Below are 20,733 nucleotides of genomic sequence, written 5' to 3'. Positions count from 1 at the left end.
GGATATTAGTCTCACCTGTTTAGAGGAGTCCAACTTTCTTTTCGTCTTCAGAAGGTCATTTCTTTCAATATGTGAGGCTTTCAGCATGCATTTGTTCACAATCCTTTTCGAGTAGCCCCGATCACAGAATCGGTTGAAGATTTCATCAGCTTGTTTTTGATATGATGTATCCTCTGAACAGATCCGTTTTGCCCTCAAGAATTGGCCATAGGGAATATTATTCTTCAGATGTTTAGGATGGGTCGAAGAGGCATGGAGTAAGCTATTTACAGCCGTCTCTTTCCTGTGCAGGTCACTTTGTAGGAATCCATCTTCACCCCTTCGAATGCACACATCTAGGAAGTCCACATAAGCACAGCTATAATGGCAGGTAAGTTTAATATTAGATTAATTCTTGTTAAGATGTTCAACAAACTTCAAAAGATCTTTTTCAGTACCCTGCCATATTGCAAAGACATCGTCTATATAACGTGTCCACATCAGCACTACAGTGGGGTAGCATCTGTAATGAAGATTCTCCTCTCCCACAGCCCCAGGAACAGACATGCGTAGGGCGGCACAAAGGCCGCCGCCATGGCTGTACCCTGGAGCTGCAGGTAGAGTACCTCCTTAAAGATGAAGAAGTTATGGGATAACGCAAATTCCAGAGGGGACAGCAAGAGACGGATGGAATGATCATCCAAATCGGTCATGGCCAGAAAGAAATTGGCCTCCTCCAAGCCGTCAACATGGTTGATGGAGGTGTAAAGAGATTCTACGTCTAATGTGACTAACCACATGTCAGGTTCCAAACAAATGTTCATGATCTTCGAGAGAATATCGTCAGTGTCTCTCAGGAACGATGGTAAGGTTTCCACAAGTGGTTTAAGGTAAAAATCCAGCATCTTACCTATATTTTCAGTCAATCCCCCATTTCCAGAGACGATGGGTTATCCAGATGGGCATAACAGGTTTTTGTAAATTTTAGGCAACAGGTATAGGCAGGGTGTCCGTGGTACTGCAGCGATAAGACCTTCTTTTAATTATTTTGAAATCAATCCATCCAGAAAAGCTTCTTCCGGGATGTCCATAAGTTCGACCTGGAAAGCAGAGGTGGGGTTAAAACTTAGTCTCTTGTACTTGTCCTCATCCCTTAATTGCCGGTACGCTTCCTTCTCGTACAAATCAGTAGGCCATACAACCACATTGCCACCTTTATCGGCTGGCTTCACAAGTACCCCCTTCAGGCATTTTAGCTCAGTCAATGCCTGTCTCTGTACCCTTGTCAGGTTATCAGTTGTAATACATTGTGGAATTTTTTTGAGATCCTCCTTTTCCACTCTCACGAATAAATCGATTTCTGGGAATAAATTCAAGGGGGGAAAACGTTTAGGTTTGGGTAGCGTAAACTTACCCCTAGATGCCATATGTTCAGATTCACCACAAAGTTCGTTTAAAATTGCAATTGCCTCCTGTTCCTCAGCAGTCCACTGGGTATCCACGGAATTCTTCTTTTGATGCAATTTATGTAAAACCAACTTCCTCGCAAATAGATGGAGGTCTTTCACTGCTGTGAAGAAATTAAATGATGAGGAAGAAGAAAAGGAGAGCCCAAGGCTTAACACCTCCTTTTGTGCATCAGTCAAGACTATTGATTAAAGATTCACTACCTGTAATTTAGCAGATCCGGAAGTGCCCGTGTTGGTGCGTTTGGATGAATTATATTTACGATTGTAATTAATTCCCTTATGCTTATTCCTACCATTGAAGGAGAAGTGCTGATTGTCTTGGCTTCCAGATGTACTTTCATCTGAAGACAGGGAGGAAATGGATGATGACCTCAGTGATGTATGAGGTTTATACCACTTATATACAGAGTTTGTCTTGAAATCTTGTACATCATGTAAGAATTTTTTTGTTTTTACCTCTTGGATTTCTTTTTCCCAAGTTGCAAATTGCTTATCCAAATCTTTTTTGAAACTATCCATATCCACTGTACGTAGTAAATCCATAAGTTTTTTCTGTAATGTCTCAATCTCACCCTCCATGGTTTCCAGACTCTTCTTATTCATGTCAATGAGAAGCTCAATTAAGTATAAAGCAGTATGCATGGCTTTAAAAATGTTGCCCTTAAGTGTGCGCATGCGTGGCTCGCAGCCCTCGATGACTTCCGCTCCTGCACACTGGAACTGACATGCCTTCCACATGTACTGTACATTCCAAGCTAAGTGACAGGAAGTCGTTATTTTACCGAGAGGCCACTTCATGCGCCACCCACCTTCAGGACAACCTCGCCACATATGAATATGTGGCAATCGCACATTGGTTGCAATGATAGATTTAAGGAGCTCCAGCCTCTGCCTTTTACTGATGCCCCTTAGAATACACATTGGTGAACTGGTGTCATTGGGGTGCAGCTATTCACAGCATGTGGACGTAGGTCTATGATAAAATGTAAGTTTATGTGGCTTTTATATTTACACCTCTCCCATATATTTGTGGATAGAGATATTCCAAGATGGCACTAAGCACTTTGCTGGTCTGCATTTGCACTTTATTTCACATCTGATTGAAATACTTCATATTTCGGTATTTGCAAGCCACACATCATATATGGTTTATATATTATCTTGAGTTTGCATTTTAAGTAATATTTTAATGTTATATTTTGAATCTACATATTTTTAAAGCCACCCATACTGCTTTATACATGTATTGATCCACATCTTGTGATAGTTCAGGTTTCTTCCCTGTTTTTTTTTATAGTATTTTAATGTATTTCAAATAAAAACATTTAATATTCATAGCACATCTATTAACCTTAGAATGTATGCTTCTTGGATTGTGGTATTATGTGTAGGATAGTGTCTTGGTGTCTTTTATGTTTTGGATAGGTATCGTTAAAGGAGAAATTTAAGATGGACACATTGCCTACGTTCCCCCTTGAAGAACAAGTGTATTGTACGGTGTAATGTGAACTGTGCCAATAATATTGGTATTGTGTGTTGCTCAACTATAGAGAGAGTTAGGCTGCCGTCACACTAGCAGTATTTGGTCAGTATTTTACATCAGTATTTGTAAGCCAAAACCAGGAGTGGAACAATTAGAGGAAAAGTATAATAGAAACATGTGCACAACTTCTGCATTTATCACCCACTCCTGGTTTTGGCTTACAAATACTGATGTAAAATACTGACCAAATACTGGTAGTGTGACGGCAGCCTAAAGGTACCGTCACATTAAGCGACGCTGCAGCGATAGCGACAACGATGCCGATCGCTGCAGCGTCGCTGTTTGATCGCTGGAGAGCTGTCACACAGACCGCTCTCCAGCGACCAACGATGCCGAGGTCCCCGGGTAACCAGGGTAAACATCGGGTTGCTAAGCGCAGGGCCGCGCTTAGTAACCCGATGTTTACCCTGGTTACCAGCGTAAAAGTAAAAAAAACAAACAGTACATGCTCACCTGCGCGCCCCCAGCGTCTGCTTCCTGACACTGACTGAGCTCCGGCCCTAACAGCACAGCGGTGACGTCACCGCTGTGCTTTCACTTTCACTTTAGGGCCGGATCTCAGTCAGAGCAGGAAGCAGACGCTGGGGGCGCGCAGGTGAGCATGTACTGTTTGTTTTTTTTACTTTTACGCTGGTAACCAGGGTAAACATCGGGTTACTAAGCGCGGCAATGCGCTTAGTAACCCGATGTTTACCCTGGTTACCAGTGTAAAACATCGCTGGTATCGTTGCTTTTGGTGTCAAACACAACGATACACGGCGATCGGACGACCAAATAAAGTTCTGGACTTTATTCAGCGACCAGCGACATCACAGCAGGATCCTGATCGCTGCTGCGTGTCAAACTAAACGATATCGCTAGCGAGGACGCTGCAACGTCACGGATCGCTAGCGATATCGTTTAGTGTGACGGTACCTTAAGAGTGAACGATTGAGACTAGCCCAGAATGGGAGCAGCTAAGCTGAAGGGACAGTTTTTGGTCAGGACGTCAGATAGGGCTCAGTGTGCGTATAAAGCAGACCTAAGGTCTGATGTGAGCAGTGCCTCATGACGTGGGTGTCCATAACGTGAGAGGAGACTGAGACAGAAGATAGCGAGACCCTAGCAGAAAGTATACAAATATATAAAGTGGGCACCATCAACTATTAAAAGTATTATATATACGTGGGATCACCTAAATGCAAGAGTAACCAAGAACCAAATTACAAAGGAGAAAGGAGCACATGCAAAAATTCAGGATCACAACGATGTTAACAATACAAAGTTTTTATTTCCAAACCAGAAAAAACACTCACAGATTTAAAAACATTTAAAACATCCCAAAAGGCACATACATAATAGATTAATATACAAAAAATGATATTCACAATAAGTGTATATAATTAAACCGCTGGCTACACAGATACTTTGTTATTACAGGATGGCATTAAAAGCAGATACTGCCATTCATAATACTCTCCATAATAGGATTAAACACAATCAAACCTAGATACTCGTGCTTTTTGCGTCCTGCAGTGACATATATCATTTACTGGGGTATATGTAACAACCTCCGGACCCTATACAATAATAATTGGGCTGATGGTACTCCCAACACAAAAGATTCATAAGTCCTGAGCAAGCCAGACAAATAGAGTTATGAACCAAGGCAAGCTAATACTTCACCCTAGCCAGTCCTCTGAGGTCGCCCCATGTCCCTGCAAGCAGCTCTGTAGCCTTGTGGAGAAAGCGGACCCATGCGTTACGACACTTAAGGCTACTTTCACACTAGCATCGTACGACGCACGACGAATTGCGTCGTTGCGACGTACCGACGCTAGCAGTGAATGCGCCGCACAACGGGGGCATCTGCCGCCCCATTGTGAGGTGCGGGGACGAGGGGGCGGAGTTCCGGCCGCGCATGTACGGTCGGAAATGCTGGACACGATGCACCAAAAAATGTTACAAGCAACGTTTTTTGGTGGCGACAGTCTGACGCAACACGACGCAACCGTCGCACGACGGTTGCGACGTGTGGCAATGCGTTGCTAGTGCTAGTTTATGGAGAAAAAACGCATCCAGCAAGCACTTTTGCAGGATGCGTTTTTTCTACAAAACGACGCATAGCGACGTGCAGTGCACGACGCTAGTGTGAAAGTAGCCTAAGGTGTCTTTTTCAAGGTGAGTGTACCCGGTCCGGAAAGGGGTAACTTATTTATACAAATTTAATTAATTATTAATAGTCTTACCAGCTGGTTTAGCTGTGGCAGGAGTAAGCACCGCATGTCTCAATAACATGTCCGGGAAGACCTCGGCGGGGGTCAAGTTGTTTACTACGCTTGCGTGAACCACATACAGTGGGGCAAAAAAGTATTTAGTCAGTCAGCAATAGTGCAAGTTCCACCACTTAAAAAGATGAGAGGCGTCTGTAATTTACATCATAGGTAGACCTCAACTATGGGAGACAAACTGAGAAAAAAAAATCCAGAAAATCACATTGTCTGTTTTTTTATCATTTTATTTGCATATTCTGGTGGAAAATAAGTATTTGGTCAGAAACAAAATTTCATCTCAATACTTTGTAATATATCCTTTGTTGGCAATGACAGAGGTCAAACGTTTCCTGTAAGTCTTCACAAGGTTGCCACACACTGTTGTTGGTATGTTGGCCCATTCCTCCATGCAGATCTCCTCTAGAGCAGTGATGTTTTTGGCTTTTCACTTGGCAACACGGACTTTCAACTCCCTCCAAAGGTTTTCTATAGGGTTGAGATCTGGAGACTGGCTAGGCCACTCCAGGACCTTGAAATGCTTCTTACGAAGCCACTCCTTCGTTGCCCTGGCGGTGTGTTTTGGATCATTGTCATGTTGAAAGACCCAGCCACGTTTCATCTTCAATGCCCTTGCTGATGGAAGGAGGTTTGCACTCAAAATCTCACGATACATGGCCCCATTCATTCTTTCATGTACCCGGATCAGTCGTCCTGGCCCCTTTGCAGAGAAACAGCCCCAAAGCATGATGTTTCCACCACCATGCTTTACAGTAGGTATGGTGTTGGATGGATGCAACTCAGTATTCTTTTTCCTCCAAACACGACAAGTTGTGTTTCTACCAAACAGTTCCAGTTTGGTTTCATCAGACCATAGGGCATTCTCCCAAAACTCCTCTGGATCATCCAAATGCTCTCTAGCAAACTTCAGACGGGCCCGGACATGTACTGGCTTAAGCAGTGGGACACGTCTGGCACTGCAGGATCTGAGTCCATGGTGGCGTAGTGTGTTACTTATGGTAGGCCTTGTTACATTGGTCCCAGCTCTCTGCAGTTCATTCACTAGGTCCCCCCGCGTGGTTCTGGGATTTTTGCTCACCGTTCTTGTGATCATTCTGACCCCACGGGGTGAGATTTTGCGTGGAGCCCCAGATCGAGGGAGATTATCAGTGGTCTTGAATGTCTTCCATTTTCTAATTATTGCTCCCACTGTTGATTTCTTCACTCCAGGCTGGTTGGCTATTGCAGATTCAGTCTTCCCAGCCTGGTGCAGGGCTACAATTTTGTTTCTGGTGTCCTTTGACAGCTCTTTGGTCTTCACCATAGTGGAGTTTGGAGTCAGACTGTTTGAGGGTGTGCACAGGTGTCTTTTTATACCGATAACAAGTTTAAACAGGTGCCATTACTACAGGTAATGAGTGGAGGAAAGAGGAGACTCTTAAAGAAGAAGTTACAGGTCTGTGAGAGCCAGAAATCTTGATTGTTTGTTTCTGACCAAATACTTATTTTCCACCATAATATGCAAATAAAATGATAAAAAAAACAGACAATGTGATTTTCTGGATTTTTTTGTCTTAGTTTGTCTCCCATAGTTGAGGTCTAACTATGATGTAAATTACAGACGCCTCTCATCTTTTTAAGTGGTGGAACTTGCACTATTGCTGACTAAATACTTTTTTGCCCCACTGTATCTAACAAATACAAAGAATTTCAACACATGCGCAGTGAGTGGCAGATGATGATAGTATGGGCGTGCGTCTGCTGACAAGCCCACACACGCCCCTCCAACAAGCGCATGCGCTGGTAATGAGTGCAAAAAATATATATATTTTTGTATTATTTTAGGCACTTTTTTCTTATGATCCAAGATGTAATATGTTTATTAAGTGCCATGTTAATTGAGGGCGTCATTACCAGTGTTGCTTTTGTTTACATTTACAACCCTTGTTGGTTCACTCACTGGTGACTAATGCACTATGCGTATTCCAGAGTCAAAATATTCCCGTGACATATGTACTTTTATTCAGTATTATCCTGGTATTTATTGTGTAAGCGTAACTATGTATAATGAACTTTTGCCCGATATAACATGTGCGCAAGCGCACAAAACAATCGGACTCCAGCTCATGGTCCATTTGCTAAAGCTTTTCAGCAACACATCTTTGCACTCATTGCTAGCGCATGCGCTTGTTGGAGGGGAGTGTGTGGGCTTGTCAGCAGACGCGCGCCCATACTATCATCATCTGCCACTCACTGCGCATGTGTTGAAATTTTTTGTATTTGTTAGATATGTGGTTCACGCAAGCGCAGTAAACTTGACCCCCGCCAAGATCTAGTTCCGGGTCTTCCCGGACATGTTACTGAGACATGCGGTGCTTACTCCTGCCGCAGCTAAACCAGCTGGTAAGACTATTAATAATTATATTTGTATAAATAAATTACCCATTCTGGATCGGCCACACTCACCTTGAAAAATGTCGACACCTTGAGTGTCGTAACGCATGGGTCCGCTTTCTCCACAAGGATTCAGAGCTGCTTGCAGGGACATGGGGCGACCTCAGAGGACTGGCTAGGGTGAAGTATTAGCTTGCCTTGGTTCATAACTCTTTGTCTGGCTTGCTCAGCACTTCTGAATCTTTTGTGTTGGGAGTACCATCAGCCCAATTATTATTGTATAGGGTCCGGAGGTTGTTACATATACCCCAGTAAATGATATATGTCACTGCAGGACACAAAAAGCACGAGTATCTAGGTTTGATTGTGTTTAATCCTATTATGGAGAGTATTACGATTGGCAGTATCTGCTTGTAATGCCATGCACCAATCCTAAAATAACAAAGTATCTGTGTAGCCAGCGGTTTAATTATATACACTTATTGTGAACATCATTTTTTGTATATTAATCTATTATGTATGTGCCTTTTGGGATGTTATAAATGTTTTTAAATCTGTATTTTTTTCTGGTTTGGAAATAAAAACTTTTTGTATTGTTAACATCGTGGTGATCCTGAATTTTTGCATGCGCTTCTTTAGCCTAGCAGAAAGTAGGAGAGGAGTGATCAATTGGAGATGGATCGAGGGAGAGGATGCCTAGCAGACAGTACAGCCAAGAGTTTATAATTTCAAGAGGTAACAGGCCAAGACGGGACAGAATACATCAGACGAAGAGAGTGCCCTGGGTAGGAGATCCAGAGAGTCAGGGACAGAGAAGATCAGTACCGGCCGTGCTGGCAATTGATGTGGAGCTGCGGGTTTAGTAAAAGACTCTTCCTAACTGGACTATAGTACTGAGCTGGGGTTGGTCTCCCTCATCTGTCCATAGACAACCAAAGTCATCAGTTAGGCTACGTTCACATTTGCGTTGCGTCGGGCGCAGGTTCGGCGTCGCATGCGTCATGCGCCCCTATATTTAACATGGTTGCGCATGGACATGCGTTGTCTTGCGTTTTGTGACGCATGCGTCATTTTTGGCGCAAGCGTCAGGGCGCACAGGACGCTGCATGTTGCATTTTTTTTGCGCCGAAAATCATGCAAAAATTGGACGCATGCGTCACAAAAAGCTGCGTTTTGCATGCGTTGTGTCGCCAACGCTGCGCCGCACAACGCAAATGTGAACGTAGCCTAACATGCGGTCTGCAAGGGTGTAGCGCCCCCATAGCACAAGTCCACACCCAGCAAGGACCCCCTACTTTCATGTAATGTGGTGGGGCGTAAGAGACGAGTACCCACAGCTAACACCACCTTACACTACCACTACTATACAACATGGAGATGGTACTTTTCATATCATAAAAGTAAAACCTGTGCTAAATAACGCCCATAACCTTGTAAAGTCTGCCAAAATGACCTGTACGTGTCCTAAAAAGACAAAGGGATACGGGAGTACATGTCTGCTTTCCACTCTACCACAAAATAGCACAAAGCTCCAGAACTGTAGTGTTCCTGGGAGACATTCACCTAGTCCCTGCTTCTCTAGGATATTCTGAACCCCAAGCCTCTCAATGCCAATCTCCTACGTCAGACGCCTGAACACTACTACTACAGCGGCCATTTTACGCGCGCTCGTTACAGAACTTTATAAAGTGTCGTGCATCACGTGATTGTGCGGCGCCGCGATGAGGTTGGTCACGTGGTGCGGTAGGAGGTGGCCTGCGCCTAGTGATGACGCGCTCTGCGCGCCGATGACGGCCGTCCGTTGCATTGTGGGTATTGTAGTTCTGAAGGCTTCTGCTTTGTGGTGTTGGTGAGGTGAGTGTACTGTGACCCGAGGGCATTATTCACCCTGCAGAGTCATGGCCGTGAATGGTGTGCTGTATGCCGAGAGGGGGCAGGACTAAGAAGTCTCACTGACCTGTCATTTATGTCTAGCTGCAGTAATGGAGGCTCCCCCAGTGACCACCATGCCTGTATCAGGAGGAACCATTAACATGATGGAGTATCTGTTGCAAGGTAGGTTAAATAAAAACTGCGCATGAGAACTACAAGTCTCCTAGATTTCCGAAGGACTCTTAAATCCCCTAATGTGTCCCAGACCCCTGTGAGGAGGAGACTGGGATGTGGGGACCTCACACCACCCATCTACAAAATGAGAATTCTTCCAGCTCCTCCTTAAAGGGGATGTACATCTGTGGGGGCATTTGTTGGGACTTACATGCATGTAATTGCGGCTAAATGACTTTTACAATAGGTTTTGATTGATAAAGCTATTGCCCCGCTTGCCTTCTGCAGCCTCGGCGCTGTGTGTTGGTGGCCAGACATTCCTGCACGAGCGCTATCGGCTTATTCTCACACCTAGCGCTCCTGTCTATGACAGTCCAAGGGCTGTTCACAAGTCCATGAGATGTTTGCTGACCATGTGGTCCATGCCAATGTGCAGAGACCTGTCTGATATTGATGTGAGTGTTGGGTCAGACTCATCAGTGATAAAGTACCGGCACATCCGAGTGCGGCCTGATCTCTGTGCGGTCTGTTTTTCACTGACTGACAGGAGGTGGAGAAAAATGTTGTTTCTAATCAATTAAAAAACTGCTGAAAATCGCTAAAGAAACTCATTGTTCTTCTTGTACATGAATAAAGGCTCATGCAGACGTCTGATCACAGACTGCAATACATTGACTAGCTGCAGGTCTCCCACAGTGATCGTTACATCGTGCATGGATAGTCTGTTCCTTTCTGAACTGTGAATAGTACACAAGGGGACTCCAATTTTGTCTGACCGGTGCGGGTTCCACTTCCAGGACTACCACCTATCAGACATTTGTCATGAACTTTTGATATACCATGAAAACTACAGAATCTCCGCTTTAAAGGGAACCTGTCACCAGCTTTGGCCAATATAAGATGCGACCACCCCCTTTCAGGTCTGATGGCATTTTATAATGCTGTATATAAGCCCCCGATCCGACCTGTAAGAAGAAAAATAACTTACCGTATATACTCAAGTATAAGCCGACCCGAGTATAAACTGACCACCCTAATTTTGCCACAAAAAACTGGGAAAACTTAATGACTCAAGTATAAGCCTAGGGTGGAAAATGCAGCAGCTACCAGTAAATGTCAAAAATAAAAATAGATACCAATAAAAGTAAAATTAATTGAGACATCAGTAGTTTAAGTGTTTTTGAATATCCATATTGAATCAGGAGCCCCATATAATGCTCCATACAGTTTATGATGGGCCCATAAGATGCTCCATATTAAAATATGCCCCATATAATGCTGCACAAAGGTTAATAAAGGCCCCATAAGATGCTCCATAGACACATTTGCCCAATATAATGCTCCACAAATGCTGATTATGACCCCATAAGATGCTCCATACAGAGATTTGCCCCGTATAATGCTCCACAAATGTGGATTATGGCCCCATAAGATGCTCCATCAATATTTGCCCCCATATCATGCTGCACATGGCCCCATACAGATGCCCCATATCATGCTGCACATGGCCCCATACAGATGCCCCATATCATGCTGCACATGGCCCCATACAGATGCCCCATATCATGCTGCACATGGCCCCATACAGATGCCCCATATCATGCTGCACATGGCCCCATACAGATGCCCCATACAGATATTTGCCCCCATATCATGCTGCACATGGCCCCATACAGGTATTTGCCCCATATCATGCTGCACATGGCCCCATACAGATGCCCAATATCATGCTGCACATGGCCCCATACAGATGCCCCATATCATGCTGCACATGGCCACATACAGATGCCCCATACAGATATTTGCCCCCATATCATGCTGCACATGGCCACATAAGATGCCCCATACAGACACTTGCCCCATATGCTGTTGCTGCGATTAAAAAAATTACATTCTCACCTCTCCAGCCCCCGGCACTTGCTAGAGTCACCTGCTCCCCGGTCCACCGCTGATCGCCGCTGTGTCTTCCCATCCTCTGCACTGACGTTCAGGAAGAGGGCGGCACGCACTAATCGCGTCACCGCGCCCTATGGCCTGAGCGTCACTGCGGAAGACACAGCGGCGCCGACGGTGGAACGAGGACCAGGTGAATATCGCGCACTGCCCCCCGTCATACTCACCTGTTCCCGGCGAGGTCCCTTCACGTCTGTTCCCCGGCGCCGCATTTTCTTCCTGTAGTGAGCGGTCACCGTTACCGCTCATTACAGTAATGAATATGCGTCTCCACCCCTATGGGAGGTGGAGCCGCATATTCATTACTGTAATGAGCGGTACCATGTGACCGCTCACTGCAGGAAGAAACTGCAGCGCCGGGAAGCAGGGACCTGCAGAGACCGCGCCAGGATTAGGTGAGTATTATTGCCGACCCCTGGGTATGACTCGAGTATAAGCCGAGAGGGGCAATTTCAGCCCAAAAAAGTGGGCTGAAAATCTCGGCTTATACTCGAGTATATACGGTATTATACTCACCTGTGGGGCGATCCGGTCCGATAGGTGGCGCTCTTCTTGGTCCGGCGCCTCCCATCTTGTGATGCTGTCCTCCTGCTTGCTTCGTGTGGATGACGAGTCCCTGCGTCATACACACATGCTCCCCGGCACCTGCGCTCCTGCTCGGGCATGCTTCTCTGCCCTAGAGAAAACACCACAAAAAAAAATGAGTGAAGGTGCTTACTAGTGATGAGCGAGTGTGCTCGTTGCTCGGGTGGTCTCCAAGTATTTATGACTGCTTGGAGATTAAGTTTTCATCGTCCCAGCTGAATGATTTACAGCTATTAGTCAGGCTGAGTACATGTTGGGGTTGCCTGGTTGCTAGGTAATCCCCACATTTAATCAAACTGGCTAATAGCTGTAAATCATTCTGCTGAGGCGATGAAAACTTAATCTCCGAGCAGTCATAAAAATACTCGGAGATCACTCGAGCAACGAGTACACTCGCACATCCCTAGTGCTTACCTGTCTTGGCTTCAAGTTAAATGCACTATCATGGCGACTACACAGGTGCGGTAATCCCAAATGAGACAGCCAGCCTACAATCAGGGATTGGCCGCTTGGCACACCAGTGCAAATAAATAATCTGCAGCAATGTTCACAGAGTATGCACAGCATCTGGATAATAGCCTATTAGTAACGCCCTGTGGCGGGCTGCCCAGTGCTAACTGTAGTGCGTCCTGTGTGAACAGAGGCTACAACTTACAATGCCATCAGGGCCCAACTGCAACTCAAAAAGTAAAAAAAAGTGCACAAGAGCATATCAAAATATGTAAGGTATTAGTTAATATTATGGCCACAATACGTAAGCTGGCATCTTTACTTGGGCCCGCTGCACCATGATAGTGCATTTGACTTGAGGCCTAGACAGGTAAGCACCTTTGCCTGTTTTTTTGTGCTGTTTTCTCTAGAATAGTGGAGGTTTTTTTCCTCATTGTTTTCCTCTTGTTGTGGTTTGTGCTTATCTGCCCTGTTGAGGGCAGAGAAAAGTACTGCAGTGCGCAGGCGCCAGGGAAGGTCAGAGAGGCCCAGCGCCTGCGCACTGCAGTACTTTGCTCTGCCCTCAACAGGGCAGGAAAGTACGCCTGCACAGGAACGCAATTCCAGGGAGCCTGTGTGGATGATGCAGGGGTGCCTCATCCGCATGAAGCAAGCAGGAGGACGGCATCACAGGAAGATGGGAGGCGCCAGACCAAGAACATTGACACCCACTGGACTGGACCGCCCCGTAGGTGAGTATAATAAAAATTAGTTTTCTTCTCTTACAGGTCAGGTTGGGGGCAGATATACAGCATTATAGAATGCCATCAGCCCTGAAAGGTGGTGGCCGTAACTCGTATCAGCCTAACCTGGTGACAGGTTCCCTTTAATTTGGAGATTGGTTTCGTCTGATGTGACTCTAGGAACAGGAGACAATGTGCACCCCCTGCTTTAGGGAATTGGGCTCTGTTTCTCTAGAAGGTTTAGTAAAGTGGTGGTCTGGGCTACTGATATTGATGACCTATCAATTGGATAAGTCATGAATTTCAGATGTGATGATGGTGCCATATGTCGTACCCCCCCACCCATTGGCTATAATCAGCCTGCGACAGCCAGGTATGGACAATGTTTGAACTTCCATCACAGTCTCATGGCCACTGCCAATAACTGCAGCTCAGCTCCCATGTTCTTAACCCCTTTCTGCCATCGGACGTACTATCCCGTCCATGTGACCTGGGACTTAATTCCCATGGACGGGATAGTACGTCCAACGCGATCAGCCGCGCTCACGGTGGGAGCGCGACCCGGTGTCAGCTGATTATCACAGGTGACACCCGGTACTATTTGTCAGGAGCGGTCACGTACCGCTCCCGGAACTGTAACCACCGAAACACTGCGATCAAACAATATCGCAGCATTCCGGTGGCATAGGGAAGCATCGCGCAGGGAGGGGGCTCCCTGCGTGCTTCCCTGAGACCTTCAGAACAATGCGATGTGATCGCGTTGTTCCGAGGGTCTCCTCCCTGCAGGCGCTGAGAAGCCTCCTGGACTGCCTGTCAGATTGCTGATCTGACACAGTGCTGTGCAAAGTTTCAGATTAGCGATCTGACACTATATAGTGATGTCCCACCCTGGGGAAAATGTAACAAAGTAAAAAAAAAAAAAATTAACGTGTAGAAATATTTTAAAAAAAATCCTAAATAAAGAAAAAAAAAAACATATTGTTCCAATAAATACATTTCTTTATGTAAATAAACAAAACAATAAAAGTGCACATATTTAGTACCCTGGGACAATGTAATAAAGTAAAAAAAAAAAAATTAAAAGTTGTCCACTACTATAACTTTCTTTTTCATAAATCTTGCTATTATGTGCCACTGAAAACATCCACTGTGTTTATTTTAGCAATATTACCTTTTATCATGCTGTAGCAGCACATCTTCAGTGCTGGATCCAGCTCTCATGGGGTTAATCGACAACTTCCTTTCTCCTGACTTATTGTGCTCTAATACTACAAATTCCATGATGCATTGCACTGACCTGTAAGCCCGAACCTAGCACACCCACTCCAAAACACACCCCAACCCCTCCCTCCTCTCTCTTCAAAAAGATTTGTGATGTCATTTCTGTCCAACCTCCTTTTTTACATTTGTCCAACCCACACTCCATTACACACAGATAGATAGACAGATAGATAGATAGATAGATAGTAGAAAGACAGATAGATGGAGCTATGGGATAGATAGATAGATGGATATGGGATGTAACAGAAAATGTGAAAAAAAATTCAAAGTGCGATGAAATTGCAAAAAAAGTGCAATCCCACACTTGTTTTTTGCTAGGTTCACTAAATGCTAAGGCTGTGTGCACATATTGTGGATTTGATTGCAGATCCGCAGCGGTTTTTGCCGCATGGAATTGCATCAAATCCGCAGTGTAGTGCACAACCAATGTAAGTCTATGGGAGCCGCAGACTTGTGCACATGCTGCGGAAAAAGCCGCACAGAAACGCAGCTTTTTTTTTTTCCGCAGCATGTCACTACTTTTGTGCGGTACTGCAGCGTTTCTGCACCCATAGACTTGCATTAAGTCGGGCACATCCGCAGCAAAACCGCAGATGTAAAAAAGATCTGCAGTTTTGCTGCGGATGTGGGTCCGAGAAACGCTGCAGCTCGGGAGGAGGGAAGTGTGTGGGCGGTGACACTGTGTGTGTGTGCCGGGCTGTTTGGCTGTGTGCAGGACTGTTCGGGTGTGTGCGGGCGGGGTCTGCGGAGTGTCCAGGTGTGTGCAGGGCTGTCCGGGTGTGTGCAGGGCTGTGCGGGGGGTCTTTGAGGGTGTGTGTGTGTGCAGGCATCATCCGATGGGACTACAAGTACACAGCATCCAATCTGCAGCTAATCCGGATGTAATCCGGACAGTGGACACGCACTCTACACTATCCATACATCTATCAATAGATATATCTATCCAGATATATCTATAGATAGATATATGAATAGATAGATCTATAGATGCATACATCTGTCATGGTTCCCAATGGCAGGGGAACGTCAGGACACATAAATAACGAACGAGCTCTTGGGTGATGGAATCTCGAGCTGACCGTGAGCTAAACCTACCACACAACTAATAGTGGCCGGGGGGCGTGCCTACGTTTTATCCCTAGACGTATCTCGCCAGCCGGAGAACTAACTTACCCTAGTAGAGGAAAAAACAGACCTGGCTTACCTCTAGGGAAATTCCCCCAAAAAGGAGACAGAAGCCCCCCACATATATTGACGGTGAGTTCAGAGGAAAAGACATACGCAGTATGAAGGTAAGTTCAGCAAAGCGAGGTCCGCTTACTAGATAGCAAGAAGATACAATAGGGAACTTCACGGTCAGCTGAAAACCCTATTAAAATACCATCCCGAAATTACTTTAAGACTCATGTGTCAACTCATGACACCGGAGTGGCAATTTCGGCCCACAAGAGCTTCCAGCTACAGAGAATGACTTAACTGTAAACTGGAACAAAAATGCAAACAAACGTAGGACTAAGAGTCCAACTTAGCTGATCAGTAGTCTAGGAGCAGGAACATGCAACAGAAAGGCTCTGGTTACATTAATGGCCGGCAAGGCAATGACTGAAGAGCAGGATTAAATAGGAACACCCCACTACTGATGAAAACAGGTGAACTGAGAAAGAAAACAGACCCGAGTCACCAGTACCACCAGCCACCACCAGAAGGAGCCCAAAAGCAGATTCACAACAGTACCCCCCCTCAAGGAGGGGGCACCGAACCCTCACAAGAACCACCAGGGCGATCCGGATGAGCCCTATGAAAGGCACGAACCAAATCAGAGGCGTGAACATCAGAAGCAGTTACCCAAGAATTATCTTCTTGACCATAGCCCTTCCACTTAACCAGATATTGTAGTCTCCGTCTGGAAATACGGGAGTCCAAGATTTTCTCTACAACATACTCCAATTCACCCTCAACCAGCACAGGAGCAGGAGGCTCGGTAGAAGGAACAACCGGCACCTCATACCTCCGCAACAACGACCGATGGAAGACATTATGGATAGCGAAAGATGCCGGAAGGTCTAAACGAAAGGATACAGGGTTAAGAATCTCCAAAATCCTATAAGGACCGATGAACCGAGGCTTAAACTTAGGAGAAGAAACCCTCATAGGGACAAAACGGGAAGACAACCACACCAAGTCCCCAACACGAAGACGAGGACCAACACGACGACGGCGGTTAGCAAAATGCTGAGTCTTCTCCTGGGACAACTTCAAATTGAATAGAAATATATAAGGTGATAACCCCAAATTAGTATTTAACAGAAATTTAACCAAGAACTAATTTAAACAATATCTTTATTATAATATTAGGATAAATAAACCAACACAACCCCTTAAAAAACCCTTCTATTATAGACAGGGTTACCTGGTATGTATGTACACGGGCAGAGGGGTAGGGTACCTATGTATGATCTGACACCTATGCGTCCCTATAGTGTCCCCTACCTATTTGCGGAGGTTGGCACCCTCTTGGACGCAATGTGGCGCCCCCGCTCCTCGATGACTGACCCTCAATGCCCTATGGATCCCTAGTACACCGTAATTGGGGACACCTAACGACTGCCCACACCTAGGGCCCACACCTAACAAAACACATACCAATTGAAATTTTCACCCAGATACCACAATGTCAAAAAAGTGTGCCGTAGCAAAAGCTTAATTATATACGGCACAATAAACAGTCTATTCTAAGCCTCCTTCACCGGCTATTACACCCTTGTGCGTCCCTATCCGCACTGCCCTGCCTGACAGCGGAGGTTGGCACCCTCTTGATCGCAAAGTGGCGCCCCCGCTCCTCGGCGGCTGTCCCTTGGATGCCCTTAATAGGTCCCTACAGATAATTGAGTCCCCCTAGGGAAAGGTGCCTATGGGGCTATATTAGTGGGCTATACTCTGAGCACAAGGTCATTGCAATACCAAAAAGCACAGTGAAGGAGACCTAGTGTCCGCATATACCAGCTATACTAATGATTTATTCACACAAAACAAAAAAATACCAATATTCTCTACGTACCAAAGATGCATGTACACATTAATGGCATTGCTATATCAGATAATATATGGTGAAAAGATCAAAATACTAAATGATTAAAAAAAATCTGGTGCACTTATCTGTGCCCGGATCTCGCCTCTACGCGTTTCCCCCCCCATGATATGGTTCCTCAGGAGGCACATGGGAAAAAGAGCCGTGTGTTACCACATCGGCGATATGCTGTGCCTGGTTGTAGGTGCAGGGATAACACTGATACAGACTAGCTTATATAGCTTATACCACTCCCACCCACCTACCGGTGTAGAGGGAGTTAATCCAAATCTACGAACATGTGGGTTAATACGCTAATCATAGCGCAGATGTCCAATGAATGCCCCCAGTCCATAGTTTCATATTGCACATTGCGGTCGCCATTACTCCTATACTGTTTTCAGCGTGCCTATGCAGCGCATGCGCTGTTTTCCCGTCTCCCATGACAGCACACCTGAGAGAGGGATCCGCCCAGTCAGGACAGGAAACCTACTGAAATAAAAGGGCGGTACCTCTCCCTCGCTTCAGTTGGGTTTCCTGTCCTGATGGGAACCCCTTGTGCTGAAGAACGGCGGTTCATTTCTGTTGATAGAAGATCCACTTACCCGCTCCTGTCCCGGCACTGGAAGCACAGGCAGGGCGCCTGTATGTCGGCCTTCAGGAGCGGTAGCGCCGTTCGCAGATCCCATAGGGCTCTTGCGCACGTGCGGGCGTCGGTCCGGCACAGTCCGGACTCCTGGGGCCGGTCTCTGTCCGCCACGCCGCTCTCTCCCCCTCAGCTGGGCCACTTCCGGGTGCGCGGCTGACGTTGCGCGCAAGGTACGCTGGGAGTGGGCGTGCCCGCGTGACGTCAGACCGGCGCGCCGGATCCAAGATGGCGGCGCCCATGCAAAGAACGCCGGTAGCGCCACAGGCTACCCGGCGGTATCCAGGGGGAGGAAAAAGAGCGCAACGGTCACCGGAAGAGGTGGAGAGCACGAGTACCCTTTATTAAGGGAGAAATAACGCTGGAACAACGCTCATTTCCATACTGCTATTCCAGACATGGAGGATCGTATGGAACTACAGCAGCAGCAGCAGCCTTTACAGCAGCAGCAGCAGCGTGAGCCCCTTTCAAGTGATACGCCTGCTCACCAGCGTACCAAAAAAGATAGCCGCTCGAGTGCAAGGAGTGGCAAACGCCCTGGTCGGTCGTCTCAGGATTCTACCCCCAGGAGAATCATTCCGCGTGCTCCTAGTCCGCCTCAGATTCCGGTACCGTTTGTGGTCAGCGGGTGGTGAGTGATCTACGTGAATGTCACCCTGGTGGTTATGGGCTACATTTTCTGTTTACTTGGCAGGCGCCGAGGAAGGCTAGCTCCAAGACCAGGAATAAGGAATGTGCCCTCTGTAGAGCTCCGTTGGCAGTCCAGTGGCAGAAAAGTCTTTGCATAGATTGTATTCAAAAAACCATCCAGGAAGAAACCCCTGACTTTGCCTCTAGTCTTAGGGCAATAATTAGAGCTGAAGTAGAAGGCTCTGTTAAAGCGGCCCTTAAGAAAAAGGGTAGTAGAGACCCAGAACCGGTTTCCGCATCGGAGGTTTCTCATTCTGAAGAGGAATATCAGGAGGATCCATTATCTCCCTGCTCCTCCGCCTCTAAGTCCTCTGGCTCCTCTTCAGATAGTGATATTGGGGGGCGTCCATGCTTTCTCACCGAGAACATGGACAAACTGGTTAAAGCCGTTAGAGCTTCTATGGGCCTAAAAGACGAGAAAACAGCCAAATCCCTGGAGGACATTATGTTCGGAGGGTTGGAGGAAAAAAGAAAACGTACGTTTCCCGTTAACTCCAAAATAAAGGCCCTTATTGAAAAAGAATGGAAAAAGCCGGAAAAATCGGGTAATCTGCCCTCGGCTTCTAAAAGACGGTACCCCTTTGAGGAAAAAGATTCAGAGACTTGGGATAAAGTGCCTAAAATTGATGGCGCAGTAGCAAAATCTTCTAAAAAGCTATCCCTTCCCTTAGAGGACTCTGGGGTATTAAGGGACCCCTTAGATAAAAAGGCGGACGGTTTCTTAAGACACACTTGGGAAGCAACCGCAGGCGCTCTGAAACCTGCAATTGCAGGAACCTGTGTGTCTCGTTCCCTTATTGTTTGGTTACAGCAAATAGAGGAGCAGTTGACATCTAAAGCTCCAAGAGACGAAATTTTATCTAATGTGACTATGGCTAAAGGGGCGGCCGCCTTTATAGCAGACTCATCAGCAGATTCCGTAAGGCTGGCGGCCAGAGCTGCAGGTTTATCCAATGCAGCTAGGCGTGCTCTCTGGTTAAAGGGGTGCCCGGGAGACCTGCCCTCAAAGCATAGACTCTGTTCTATACCATGTGATGGCCATTTCCTCTTCGGTAAAAAGTTGGAGGACATTCTGGAAAAAGCCGGTGACAGGAAAAAGGGTTTTCCTCGCTTTCCAGTAGACTTTAGAAGGCCTTATTTTCGGAGGGGCAAATTTAGTAGGGGCCGCCCCCCGGGAGACAGAAGGGGCTGGGACTCCAGAGACAAAAGGGGATCTGGATATATGTTTAAAGGTTCCTCAACTTCAACTAAAAAGCCCTCCCAATGACGCCAGGCCAGTAGGGGGGAGGCTTTCATCTTTTTTCCCAGCCTGGGTAAACATCTCCCCCTCTCATTGGGCTCTGATGGTGGTCAAAGATGGCCTAAAAATAGATTTTGTTTATCCACCGCGACAGACTTTTATTTCAACACCCCAAAGAAAAACCCCGGAAGAGCAGCTAGCCTTGGAAACAGAGGTACTAGAGCTGGTTTCAAAACGTGTTTTGATAGAAGTCCCGCGGAGGGAACAAGGAAAAGGTTTTTATTCCCCTCTTTTTTTGATAAAAAAACCAGACGGGTCACTAAGAACTATCGTCAATCTAAAAAACCTCAATCAATTGGTGGTAAACTGTTCCTTCAAAATGGAGTCTGTAAATACAGCGATAAAACTCTTATTCCCAC

At 46.1% G+C, this 20,733-nt stretch overlaps 1 protein-coding gene and 1 long non-coding RNA gene across 3 annotated transcripts in view; one reads left to right on the top strand and one right to left on the bottom strand.

Annotated features, from left to right (window-relative positions):
- Nucleotides 1–33: 33 nt before the first annotated feature.
- On the bottom strand, nt 34–9,290 carry LOC143818191 (uncharacterized). The gene is made up of 3 exons (XR_013224373.1): nt 9,198–9,290; nt 890–1,079; nt 34–335 (listed from the first exon to the last, which is right to left on the bottom strand). It is a non-coding gene; the product is annotated as an uncharacterized LOC143818191 (long non-coding RNA).
- Nucleotides 9,291–9,346: 56 nt separating this feature from the next.
- Nucleotides 9,347–20,733, top strand: part of MED18 (mediator complex subunit 18) — a 40,456-nt gene continuing 29,069 nt past the window's right edge. Inside the window, exons 1-2 of one of the 2 annotated variants that reach the window (XM_077295659.1) lie at nt 9,347–9,488; nt 9,609–9,689. In XM_077295659.1, coding sequence (XP_077151774.1) covers nt 9,617–9,689 — 73 coding nt within the window. In that variant the 5' untranslated portion in view covers nt 9,347–9,488; nt 9,609–9,616. The other variant, XM_077295660.1, reaches the window with a different exon arrangement.

The sequence above is a fragment of the Ranitomeya variabilis genome, chromosome 3 (assembly GCF_051348905.1).
Source record: "Ranitomeya variabilis isolate aRanVar5 chromosome 3, aRanVar5.hap1, whole genome shotgun sequence".
In the NCBI taxonomy this organism is placed as follows: domain Eukaryota; kingdom Metazoa; phylum Chordata; class Amphibia; order Anura; family Dendrobatidae; genus Ranitomeya; species Ranitomeya variabilis.
Note: the sequence above shows the minus strand (reverse complement) of the source record. Positions and strands in the feature narration are given on the sequence as shown.